Source organism: Rhinatrema bivittatum, chromosome 2, assembly GCF_901001135.1.
Source record: "Rhinatrema bivittatum chromosome 2, aRhiBiv1.1, whole genome shotgun sequence".
NCBI classification, from domain to species: domain Eukaryota; kingdom Metazoa; phylum Chordata; class Amphibia; order Gymnophiona; family Rhinatrematidae; genus Rhinatrema; species Rhinatrema bivittatum.
The window spans coordinates 491317976-491331722 of record NC_042616.1 but is presented as its reverse complement, the minus strand read 5'-3'; the positions used below and the strand labels follow the sequence as shown (position 1 = coordinate 491331722).

The following is a 13747-nucleotide window of genomic DNA, read 5'->3' as shown; positions in this document are numbered from 1 at the left end:
TAGAGAAGATGAACTGAGTTGTAGTATAATCCAACACTCATCGATGCTTCCATTGCTGAAACCTGCAATTGGGTAACTCTGGTCAGCAGGTAGCAAACAGAATGCCTCAGCAGCCACATCCCATCTGCTTTCACCACCGCATTGTGCCCTGACTTTTAGTGTGTACGTGTTGTAGGTAGGGATGAAGTGGGGTGGCGTGTGTGAAACGTGTGTGAGATTATCTTATTAGGTACAGGCTGTGCATAATTTAAGAGAGGGACTGGGGCATGTCCAAGCAGGCTCACGAGGCAGTGTGCATGCAGAATTCCCCTGCATGCTCAGAACAGTTTTTACAGACCTCTATGTTGCCACTGTCAGATGAAATCACCCACACATAAAGGCTAATTCATATCTGATTGTTAACATAGATAAGTGAGTAGCAGAAATCTTCCAGAGGAGACATATGCTGGGGCAAGTCTGTTACACGATTGAAAGGAATACCCCCCGGAGTCCTCCCCCTTCCTGGACCTCAGCAGTAGGCTAAGCCATGACCCAGACAATGACGATGGTGACCAGGGATAAGACTTCGGCTACACCAAAGGGGAAGTTTCTGGGAGGAATTCAGAATGCATTGATGCCACTTCTTTTTTTTCTGATCCATGAAGATACTACCCTGGAGGAGTCAAGTATATAACTTCAGGGAGGGGATATGCACACAGTACAGGAAAGCCATGAGATGAAGTCTCTGAGGGGCTTTGAGGAACGCCACTATGTAGGAAGGTTCCCGCCATGTTGGACAGGAAAGGATCCAATCTCCCTCTTCAGTCCTTAGGATCAAAAGAGGCAAAGAAATTCTTCACGCACTCTGACTGCTGGGCTCCCACTGACTGAGACGGACGAGAGATATCCTTTTCAGAGTCCTAGATCAGCTCCTCTTCACTGTGGCCCATGGTGCCGAGAGGAAGCTTGGTACTGCAGTGGTAGCTGCAGCTGCAGCCAGCTCTGGGGCGCTCTGGATGCCTTGATTCTTCCCACTGATTGACAACACATCTGACAGATGGCTCCGGAGACGTCTCTTTCTGCGCCATAGCAGGACCTTTGCACTTTGATGCCAAGATACTCAGCCCCAACAAGGATGAAAACTTTAGCTGGCCGCGTCATGGAAAAGCTTCACAACGAAAAACCTGGTCATGCCTTGGAATGTGCTGGGCATCATGGAGACCTTCCACACCATGAATGAAGATGGCACCTGCACTAAGGAGGTTGTGTCCTGCCTAGGGGTCCGTCCAGTGGAGGACTGTACTGGATAATGCAGGCATCTTTGGCACTCACTGAGGGAGAAGGCCCTGGAGGGGATCCCTCATGCCTCTTAGGTGCTCTTTTCTGCACCATAGCCAGCACCTTGCTCCTACGTCCCATGCTCAACTCCTGACCTGACACAGATACAGGAACTGATACCACGGTGGTGGGGGGGCCTTACCCAACTTGCAGGAGCAGGGATAGAAAAGCATCTTGCATTGATTTCCTGTGCTGACAGCCCTTTGACTCCTTGCTCTGGGACGAGGAGCAGCTCTTCTGCATTTTCCGCAGAGTGTCCATTTTTAAGGCACCGTACTGTGCCCATGGGGAAATCCTACCACAACTGTAGCAGTTAGGAGAGTCATGATCTGGCCCCGGGCAGCGATAGTAAATCGAATGAGAATCTATGAAGAATATTGGCACTTTGAAGCTGATGCTGCATGTGATCTTCCTGGCCCTGGACTGGTTTTTTGGTTTTTTTTTGCAGAACTAAATAGTTATCTTGAGGGGCTGCTGAGGCAGCAGCTTGAAAAAAAAAGACAAATTATGCAATGGAGCAGAAATATTAGGCCAATAAAAAAAAGGCCAGAAATCATATTATGGAGAGAAACCAGGAACATATCCGTGCAGTATTTCGGACTAAGGAAAACAGAGGGGTTAATGAGGCAGTGCGGTAGCAGGTGGAGACTCTCGCGCATTCTCAGCAAAATGTTTAATGAGCTCTGAGACCTGGAGTCTGGGTCAATGCCATCAGACAATGTCACTCACGTGTTATGGCTAATTCATGTTTGCTTGTCCACAGAATAAACAAATTTCAAGAACATAGTCTTTTACCTGCTCTTGCGTCAAGATTATGGGAGCAGGCTCTGGCCTGCCCCTGGAGTCCAATGGAAATGGAAATAATAATAATAATAATAGTATATTTTGCATCAGCAGTTCTAAAAGCATTGTGTACACTTGCTTCAGGGAAAGGGAAATCAGGCTTCAGACTACCTCTACAATTCAAGGCTTGTCATTCCTACTATGGATACAGAGTATCAAAGTCCTCTGAAGCGAGCAGTGGCAGGATATTCTCTAAAAACATTACTACAAATGCTATTAAACAATATTACAGATTCTTTATTAGGATCATAGGTCCCGGTTACTCCTCAGGACCTCAGTTCCCTTTTGGAGGAGAGGGTAGACTCTGTTGAAACTGTAAGACAGTGTTGCTAAGATCAAGGTTGCTTCCCTGGAGATTCAGCTTTTCTTGCTAGGAGAAATGCTACAACTCCATCTCTGCGCAGATAGTTCCAGAAATTAATTTACCTCTTAACAACAGAGGTGCAGGATTCTGCTTTCCTTTCTGGAACAGAAAGATAGAGTTGAGTATTTAAACCCTCAGCCACTGTGGCAGGGATCTGTGTCTTGCTGCAGAGTTCCTCAGGTCTCCCTAGAGCAGCGGTTCTCAATCGATGTGTTGCGAAACACCAGTGTGTCGCCACACTTCCCAATCCCCCCCGCTGACCCAGCCACTCCCCCCTGCCCCAGCGAAATAGGAAATCATTCCCCGCCTGGGCTTAAAATGTTGACAGCCCGGGCAGAACGTGGCAGGAGAGCTGGAGTCAGCGGCACCAGCATGGTCTCTTCTTCCCGCCCCCTGCGCGGCCTAGAAAAGGAAGTGGTATGCAGCGGCCACGTGCACAGGAAGAAGAGACCATGCTAGTGCATGCATCATTGGCCCGAAGAAGAGAAGAGAGGCGCAGCCTCAAGAGCAGCACGGTGAGGAGCTAATGAGGAGCAACGTCAGCCCCAGCGGCGGATGGAACTCCTTTCTCGAGGCCGCGAGGGCTGTAAGTGGAGGTGGTTGCTGCTGCTGCTGCCACTAAGGCTGGAAGAGGAGGAGGCTGTTGCCGTCACTAGTTCAGTGGGGGGAGAGGGAGAGAGAGGAAGAGTGAGTGAGCAAGCATGTGTATGTGAGATAGCATGTATGTAAGTGAGTGATTGAGAACCTGAATGTGGAAGCGTGTGGTTGAAAACCTGTTTGTGTGAAAGAGTATGTGTGTGTGATTGAAAGCCTGTGTGTGTGAGTGATAGCATGAATGTAAGTGTACGATTGAGAACCTATATTTGTGAGAGAGAGCATGTGTATGAATGATGAAGAGCCTGTGGGTAGAAGAGAGAAAGCATGTGTGTGTCTGTCATTGAGAACCAGTGTAGGCAGCTATGACATAGAGATGCACCTTGACTGACAAGGTACTAAGTCCCAAAGATGAAACAAAGAAATGAAGTAGCCTCCGTGGTTCGCAAGTTAACAGGTCTAGGAAGCTCCATTGACACCAGGATAAAAATAGTTTCCATTTAAAGCTGTAAACCCTTTTAGTTGGGGACTTTCTTGCAGATACTAACACGTCTTCAACTTCCTTGGGTAAGGATAGGGATGCGATCAGCCCTAGACATTTGTAACAAATATCATAGCCATCAGTGATAGATCTCTTCTTATCATACATGCAAGCAGTCCCTGAAGCTGATGAGGTCAGTCTTTTTGGAGCTGGACATTTATTTTCAAGAGGCTTTTTTTTTTTTATAGCACTGAAAAGTGATGTTTGGGCGTTGCTGAGACAGAGATGTAACACTGAGAAAAATTAAGAATGAACTGAAAATATCTAAGAATATAACAAAAGAAAAACTGAGAGATGGGTACAAATCTATGCTGTGACTCAGACGAAAAAAGACAGAGGGGCTTCATGTGGCAATGCCTGTGCGGGAATTTCTGCACATGCTCATAGAGCAAAAAGCTCTTTAAGCTAAGCAAGAAGTGTCCATTCTGCACCGCTGGATTACATCACCCATGTGTCATGGCTAATTCTGTCCTACTTGTTGTTGAAACAAAAGAAAACAAAATGTAACCTAGCTCTGAGCTCTAGCTATTCACAAACTGGCAGTTACCTTACTGCCTGAGTAAAGCTAAGACTGTTAGCCCCTTGCATTCTGCTGAGTTCCTTGCTCTGCTTCCCCAGACTTTGTTAACTTCCTCTTCCAGGTCTATCTTTTATAGCTGTCTTCTTTGGGTGGGGAGTGTGACTAAGCAGTTTTCCTTAAATGACAGTGATCCCTCTATTGGCAAACTTCAACATTCCCAGTTACCAGATCCTTCATTTAGGAATATACACTCCCTTACAGTCTGGCCAGATCTATCCAGAATCTGTCAGGGTACTACAATCTTCTCAACAATCAATGGGGCCAATGCAATACAGTGCACTGTATAACCTGCAGTTGGACGCAGGTTGTAGAGGCACTAACTAATCCCTTTATGCAGGCGTTAATTGCTGAGCACTAATTAAACTAGTACAGAAAAGCAGACTTGTTAGCAGGGAGGTGCTAGGGGCGGGCAAGCGACCCTAACACCTCCCTGCTAACCTGACCCCTAATTTAAATATTGCATGGCACCCCCTCACGTTAAGAAAGCAGGCGCTGATTGTTCAGTGCCTGCTTTCTGGGCAAAAATATTGCAACGGCCCCAAAGTGATCAATGCTCTTCTTGGCAGATGCTAAATTAGCTGCTTCGTGATACCACTCTAGAACATAATACTATCAGAGTTAAGAAAAGAAACAAATTATTTGAGATTTAGGAAAAAGATGAAGGCCTGGCTTTTTGATCAGGTTTTGCCTGATTTTAATCCATGAATCATCTGTGCATTCAGTAAAACTTGATTAGGACGTTTGGGGAAAGGATATGAATTAGAACTAACCCAGATGATGTTTTATGATGATTTTACTATTGATATTTAATGCTTTTTCTTTTATATACTTTTTGTACTTAGTTTTACAATTTTATTTTTTTCTATTTATTTAGATTTAGCTCACATCTTTTCATTAGTAGCTCAAGGCGCGTTATATTACCGATGTTTTAGATGAAATGCAGGCAATCAAATATTAATAAATTCACAAATAAACAAATGAAGCTCCTTCCCTTCAAAGAGCTGTGAGCACTGTGCTACTTTCATTTAAATGCCTTCAGTTATGTCCTCTGCCATTTTAAAAATGTGGTGAGAACATGCTATTGAGTAGCTCAAGAGTCATAGGGGACACTCATGTATCTTAATTTGAACAACCCAGATACAGAAGACCTCTTCAGAATCATAAAAAGCATTTCTGTAGAAAGGTAAAATCACATTCATTATTTCTCCACAGGGTAGAATACAATACCATATCTCGCACTTTTACTTACTTTGGATGTATGAATTCATCTATGAGACCAACTTTTTCAACCAGATCTCCTGCAATGTTTCGGACTAGGTCATAAAAATCATTTTCAGAATATCCCTCCAGAGGAAGCCAGAATGAGATGTCATTTGTCAGAGGAGGATATTTGCTAAGAGGCTAACAAGGAGATAAAAAAAATGAAAGAAAAATACATTACAAAAGTTGTAAGAGCAATTATAAAGCATTTGATATCGGCAAGATAACTTCATACAGGAGTCTGGCAAATGACAAATACTGAAAATGTCACCCATTTCTTATATACAAGAAAATTGTTAGTTCAAGACAAAAATGTTCTTATAAGCAGAATGTTTTCTAAAGAAGAATTACTCCAGGAAGAAATACTTTTAAAATCTGAAGAAATGCTATTATCTGGAATATACTTATAAATAGAATTTGCAGCCCTTCCCCTGAATGATCTGGCGCATAGACTAAAGTGTTAATGCAGAACAAATGGATACACCACTTCTAATCTGTATATTAGAAAACAATTCTAAATGGCTTTTTTTGCTGCAGTTTTCACAATGGAAAGATCACTTGAGAAGTAAAAACCCAGCAAGGGAAACAGACTTGACTAACAGGTACAATAAGTTTTCATTAACTCAGGAGTGGGTAACAGACAACTAGACCACTGAAAATCTGAAATTTGGAAACTGACCAATAGGGGACATTTTCAAAACTATTACAGATTGGATGAATGTTGGTGTTCTTTACTGAAATCCATATAAAACCAGGAAGAGGTGTCTAGCACTTCTAAGAATGAATGCAGGCATTGTTTGACCAGAGGGTATTATGCTCCTCCTTTTTTTTCTCTTTGTCCTGACAGAATAGAGTTGAGGACCTCTCCTTGATGTAGAGCTTAGCATAAAACATTAGCCACATCGGAGATGAAGTTTGGTGATGACAGATCTTTGACAGTATTTTGTAGGCAGCATTTTATCAACATAGCCAGCCTTTTTGCTTCACTTTGTGAATTCATTTCTAGGACTTATGAGATAAATGCCAGTCTTTTTTTCTACATTTATAAAGAAAAATGTCAAGAAAACAATAAGAGGTCCATATTCAGACACAGTCCAGATAGCAAAGTTAGCCGGATAAACTTATCTGGCTAACTTTGGAGGTATATTCAGTAGTGAAACCGCACTATTGAATATAGTTGGCTATCTTAAAGTTAGATGGCTAACTGTAGCCACCTAAGTCAGCTCTTTGGCCTGACCAGACTTAGTCAACTAAGTCATCCGTCTAACTCTGAATACGCCCCTGGAACATTCCTAAATTAGGCAGCTAGAATTTAGCGTGATATATACCCAAAAGTTCATTTAGGGGGCTAACTTATGAATTAGCCAGCTAAATGCTTTTGAACATGGACCTCTATAAAGAAAAATAGGGATTAACCTGTGATTAAAGAAATGATTAGGGCATAAGTAAATGCCTTTGTCTAGTTTTTTTCTGAGGTCTTATATCCCATTTATTAAGTTAAGAAGGAAATTGTGAAACATAAACCTCATGATATATGAATATTTAAAATCTGTGAATTAGTTATTGGATTTTCTATTGCCAGTTATAAATATCGCTTCCTCTCTGTTTATTTTTAAAGTTTACATGTCCCCAGGATAAAATAAATTTCATCTAAGGACACTACAGAAAATGAGCAAAGTGGTTATACAACTGCTACATTTAATATTTCTGGAATCAATAAAGTGGGTTAGGTTCCTAAGCATTAGTGACAAGAACAGAGAGGGTTCTCTTTGGAAAGAGGCTACAAACAATTTAACATGAAAACGATCAGTTTTCATGTGTTATATTTATCTCATTCACTAGAGTACTAGGTCAAATATAATGTCATGCTGAGACTAATTTTAAACCAACTAAAAGCTTATCATGATATTTTAATTTCCAGTCAAATAGAAATGCATTCACAAATTTAAATATTCCATAGCTAGGGATGTTCATTTTCAGTTTTTATTTTATTTCCCTAGAAATTTCAAGGCTATAACAAAAAAAAAAATCTGTGGAAAAATAACTTTTTTTTTTTTTTTTTATAAAGAAGAAATATCAGTGGAAAAGTCACTGAATTTTCTTGTTATAACATTGAAATTCATAGAGCAAAGCTAATAAAAACCGAAAATGAAGATCCTTATCCATAGCTAATCACTAAAGAGTTAAGATGTTGAGTGACAAAATACAGTAACTGACAGAGAGAGTGAAGACTCTGCACAATTGGACGTAGACTAGAAATATGGATTGTGTAGCCTATGAGTGACGCTGCAAAAGGAATGTTAGAAGAGAAAGGAGTGTGGCTTTAAGAAGCCTGATTTTGGCAGCTATAGTTAATTAATGAATTAGGATACTACTCAACAGGGAGCAAACCACAGACAAGGAAGAGTTAGCACTTCAGAGAAGTAGAAGGTGCTGCAAAGGAGAAAAGGAAAGTGAGAAACAACTGACCTCAATATAGCCAGGAAGTTGATGGGTAATGCAGTTTTAAGGAGACAGAAGCAAGGGAGGTGCGTGTGGCTAATTAGAGTGTGTGAAAGAAAAATTCCCTTAGAAAAGCTGAACAAGGCAGCTGATATCAGAGGATCAGAAATCTTCCAGGAGAGGCAGTGGCCTGATGGGACCAAGGGCTACTACCGAGGTGAGCATATCTGTGGGAACAGGCTGGGACTAGTCTGCTGCTGAACTTTACAGCTTGTACAGAAGGAAAGACTGTTTAGTTGTCACATAAAACTTGCCCGCCTGGATATTATTTTTTTTTTTAATTTTAACAAACTCAGAGACTATAAGCATGGTGGAGAGATGGCTTCAATATTTGATTCTTCTTTAGCTATTCAGAAAACTGAGGATATCTTATTACCTATTTTAGGGTCTTATTTACTAAGCTTTTTTCCCCCTATAGACACAAAATGGGGAAAAAGCTTTAATAAATGAAGCCCATAGATCAGAGCTTCCCAAACTGTGGGTCAGGACCCCAAATGAGGTCACAAAACCTCCAGCCAGGGTCACAAATGCTTCAAAGGGCAGTCCTCTCCAGACATCACCAGCAGTAGAAGCAGTGGAAATGAACATGGGATCTTTGAGCTACCATGCACTCTTGCCACTACAGGACCTGAGAGCTTTTACTGGCTCACAGATCCTGTGCTGACTTTCATTCCTAATGCTGCTGCCAGTTGCAAATCAACATCAGGCACTGGACCAGCCATTGGGGAAGAGTGGGCAGAGTGTGCACAGGTCTGTGCAGGTTGTCGCTTCTTCACTATCCTCTCCCATCACTGAACTTACCTATGAGAAAAATGTTGCCCCTGTCCATCAGCCTGTCCCCTCTTCCCACCAGCTGTCATCCACTTATCACCTGAGGCCCAAAGGAAAATGTTGCTGCTGATCCTAGTCAAGGGGATGTTTGGATGGGGGCTGTTTGAAGGAAGGGATATGAGATACAGGAAGGGTTTGAGGGTTGGATCAGTGGGAGAGGGATTAGCTGTGGAAGGTGAGAGGGGGGATGCAAGAGAAGAGCTAGGGGTGGGAGTATCAACTGAAGGGGTATGTGAGAAAAGAGAGAGGATGGGGATGACAGATGATCAATTGGGGTTACAAAAATGGCTTGGAGGTGAGAGAGGTTCAGCATTCATAGACCTTGGGGAGAGGGAATCTCCTCAACAGTAACAGCGGTTAACCAGGCTCAGGCTGCACATGAATTAAGTTCCTAAAAGAGCTGTGGTCTGTGGCGCGTGACCAAGGTTGTCACAGCAATGTCTACGTTACATGGACAAATCATAAAATGTGATTTTTTTTAATCCCTCTGGAAGTAAGATTACAGGGAAATTTCAAACTATTCAAAATAAGTCTGAAAACATGGCTTTTCAAACAGGCTTTTTACACAGAGAACAGAGAAAGTAAGTAAGGAAAAGCCGGCGTTACAAATCAGCACCAAACAACTAGCTACATTTGCCACTGGCAAAGCAAATGTTGCTTACCTGTAACAGGTGTTCTCACAGGACAGCAGGATGTTAGTCCTCACATATGGGTGACATCACAGGATGGGGCCCAATCATGGAACACTTTTGTCAAAGTTTCTAGAACTTTGACTGGCACCTATGGGCATGCCCAGCATGGCACTAAACCTGCAGCCAGTAGTGGTCCCCATTCAGTCTTGTTTAAAGCTACAGGAAGTGCCGAAAAATAAAATAAGAAAACGTAACGAACCCAACACTGCGGGGTGGCAGGCGGGTTTCGTGAGGACTAACATCTTGCTGTCCTGTGAGAACACCTCTTACAGGTAAGCAACATTTGCTTTCTCACAGGACAAGCAGGATGGTAGCCCTCACATATGGGTGAGTACCGAGCTGAGGATGTCCAAGAAATGCACCAAATGTACCCAAGATGTGCAATAGGCACTAGGACTGGGGTGGAATTTGGTAGAGGGCATCCTGAACCCTAACGGGCAGGTGGAAGGGTGTTGGTACGTCAAGTTGTAAAAAGCTTGCGCAAGACAGACTGGCTGAAGATGGAATCTTGTCTTCTGGCCTTGTCTAAGCAAAAATGGGCTGTAAAGATGTGGCAAGAACTCCAGGTAGCAGCCCTACAAATGTCAGGAAGTGGCACCAAGCGTAGGTGTGCTACTGAAGTCGCCATGGCCCTCACAGAGTGTGCTTTAACACGGTCTTGAAGTGGAATGCCTGCTTGCTGATAGTAAAAGGATATGCAGCCCGCTAACCAGGAGGAAAAAGAGTCTGCTTACCCACAGGCTGCCCCAATTTGATGGAATGGAAAGAGACAAACAATTGAGTGCTTTTCCTGTGGGCAGCTGTTCGGTCTACATAGAACGCTAGAGCATGTTTACAGTCAAGGGTATGCAGAGCCTTTTCTCCTGGATTGGAGTGGGGCCTGGGAAAGAAGGTAGGTAGTATAATGGATTGATTAATGTGAAACTCCGATACTACCTTAGGTAAGAATTTAGGGTGAGTGCGGAGTACTGGCCGGTCCTGCAGAAGTTTAGTGTAAGGCAGATAGGTAACTAGGGCCTGTAACTCAATAACTCTGCGAGCAGATGTTATTGCCAAAAGAAAAATCATTTTCCATGTGAGATAGCGAAGATCACAGGATTGGAGAGGCTCGAATGGGTTTCATGAGCCGACCCAAAACCAGATTGAGGTCCCAAGAAGGGGCCAGAGGACGCAGTGGAGGCTTAAGGTGAAGCAAGCCCTTCAGAAAATGTGTTATGAGGGGTTGTACTGAAACAGGAACGTCCCCGATACCTTTATGGAAGGCGGCCACTGCACTGACATGCATTCTGATGGAGGAAGGTTTTAGACCTGATTCTGACAAGTGCCAGAGATAGTCTAGAAACTTCATGGTGGAAAAGGTAAAGGGATCAAGGGACTGAGAGGATCACCATGATTTAAACCTGATCCATTTGTAAAGGTAAGATTTTCTCGTGGAAGGCTTCTGTGAAGCAATCAAGACACAGGAAACTGGCTCCGAAAGGTTAAGTGGCTGAAGAATTAACCTTTCAACATCCAGGCCGTCAGGGACAAGGCCTGAAGATTGGGGTGGCGTAGGTATCCGTTATTCTGAGTGATCACAAGCGGGTCCTTTCCCAAGGGAATGTGCCTGCGAATGGAGACGTCCTGAAGTATTGGAAACCACACTTGGTGAGGCCAGTGAGGTGCTATCAGGATCATGCTTCCCTTGTCCTGACGTAAGTTCACAAAAGTCTTCGATAGAAGTGGAAGTGGAGGGAATGCATATAGGAGACCGGTTGCCCATGAGAGGGAGAGCGCATCTCTTGGCTGAGAGTGATGGCCGCGAGTGAGAGAGCAAAAGTTCTGTACTTTGTGGTTTTGAGGTGACGCAAAGAGGTCTATGTGAGGATAACCCAACATTGGAATATTGAGCCCGCCACTGTAGGGTCAAGGGACTACTCGTGCGGTTGAAAGGCGCGGCTCAGCTTGTCTGCCAACACATTGTCCACTCCCGGCAAGTAGGTGGCCCTGAGGTACATCGAATGGGAGAGGGCCTCCGCCCATATCTGTGCAGCTTCCTGACACAGTAGGTAGGAGCCCGTCCCTCCCTGTTTGTTGATGTACCACATGGCCACTTGGTTGTCCGTCTGAATGAGGATGACCTGATTGGAAAGGTGATCCTGAAATACCCTGAGAGCATATCTGATTGCTCGCAGCTCCAGGAAAATGATTTGGTGTTTAGCTTCCTCTGGAGACAAAGCTCCTTGTGTCTGCAAATTGGCGACATGAGCTCCCCAGCTGAGGTTGGAAGCATCGGTGGTGAGAATTATTTGAGGGTCTGGAGCCTGGAAGGGTAGGCCTTGGAGGAGATTAATCTGATTTTTCCACCAGACTAGAGACTGACGAAGTGGGTTGGTGATGTGGACAATGGTCGATGGAGGTTGGACGGATTGAGTCCATTGTGACCTTAGCATCCACTGCATGACTCTCATGGCCAAGCAGGCCATTGGGGTAACTTGTACTGAGGACGCCATGTGTCCCAGCAGGATGAGGAAGTGGTGTGCAGTCGAGCAGTGCTGAGATTGTAGCTGGTGTGCAAGAGAAATGAGAGTGAGAGCTCGCTGTCGAGGCAGAAATGCCTTTGCTTGCAAGGTGTCCAAGTTTGCCCCTATGAATGATAAAGTGTGAGATGGGACTATGCAGGATTTCGGTAGTTGACGAGAAATTCTAGTGAAATCAGATTGTGTAAAGTAAGACGTAGGGATGACAGAGCAGCTTGCTGAGTGGGAGCCCTGATCAGCCAATCGTCTAGATAGGGGTAGACATGAATACCTTTAGTCCTGAGGAAGGCTGCTACTACTATGAGGCACTTGGTAAAGACTTGTGGTGCAGATGCCAGGCCGAATGGTAGCATTCATTACTGATAGTGCTTGGGGCCTACCAGAAATCTCAGAAATTTGCGATGAGATGGAGTTATCGCAATGTGTGTGTACGCATCCTGGAGATCTAGAGAGCAGAGCCAGTTTCCTCTTTGCAGAAGAGGAAGGAGGGAACCCAAGGTTACCATCTTGAACTTTTCTCGGTGGAGGTACTTGTTGAGGGCACGAAGGTCCAGAATTGGACGAACTCCGCCTGATTTTTTGGGGATTAGAAAGTGCCGGGAATAGAATCCTAGGCCTTGTTGGGAGTAGGGCACCGGTTCTATTGCCCCGGACTGGAGGAGGAGGGAGACCTCCTGTTCCAGGAGTAGTGAGTGGTCAGATGTTCTCCACATCGGCAGAGGTGGGGAGTCCAGTGGGATGGAGAGAAAGTTCAGGTGATAACCTTGAGAGATTATGGCAAGGACCCACTGATCTGAGGTGATTGTGTGCCACCTGTTGTTAAAATGGCACAATCGACCTCCCACTGGTATCTGAGGCAGTGGAAGCTGGCTGCTGCTCTCTATGCAGGAGTCAAAAGCCTGAAGCAGGGCCCGGCTGAGGAGCTGCTTGCAGCTTTTGTTTCCAAGGCTGACGAGACTGAGCCTTTTGGAAAGGTCTCGTGAAACGAGTTCTAGACGGTGGTGGATAGGACTTCTTTGGACGGAAGAATGACTTTTTAGTATCCTTCCTGAATGGCTGTTTGGAGGAATACTCAGAAGGCATCAAACAGAATTGGTGAAAGGTCATGATGCTCCTTGAGTTCCGCCACCGTCCGTTGAATCTGTTCACCAAACAGATTATCTCCTATGCAGGGCAGATCAATCTGTCTTGTACTTCAGGACGCAAGTCTGAAGACTTAAGCCAGGCCCATCTTCTTGTAGAAATAGCAGCTGCAGATACCCTGGAAGCGGTGTCGAAGATAAGAGGATCTTATTTCATGCTTCCCTGCCTCAAAACCCTTGTGTAGCAGGGTTTGAAGCTGTCCCAGGAATTACTGAGGCAGGGACTCTGCAAAGTCCTGTATCTGCTTGAATAAGACCCTATTATATTGGGTCATATAGAGCTGGTAAAAGGCGATCCGAGAGATGAGCATTGAACCCTGGAAGACACGCCGGCCAATGGCATCCAGGAATTTCTGCTCCTTAACTGGAGGGAAGGAAGAATGGGGTTTTGAGCCCTTTTGGGCAGATTCTACAACCACAGATTGGTGATACAGCTGAGGTTTCTGGAACCCTGGGGCTGACTGTACCAAGTAAGTGGTATCTGCCTTTCGGTTGACTGGGGCTACGGAACCAGGGTGTTCCCAATTCTTTTTGAGAAGATCCAAAAGAACCTGGTGAATAG

The 13747-nt window shown here is 44.4% G+C and overlaps 1 protein-coding gene across 1 annotated transcript in view; it reads right to left on the bottom strand.

Moving 5' to 3' along the window:
* LOC115085047 (phenylalanine--tRNA ligase, mitochondrial-like) overlaps positions 1-13747 on the bottom strand; it is an 802181-nt gene that overhangs the window by 316669 nt on the left and 471765 nt on the right. The window contains exon 5 of the mRNA XM_029590596.1: positions 5489-5640. Within this exon, the coding sequence (XP_029446456.1) occupies positions 5489-5640 (152 nt within the window). The remainder of the gene's footprint in view (positions 1-5488; positions 5641-13747) is intronic.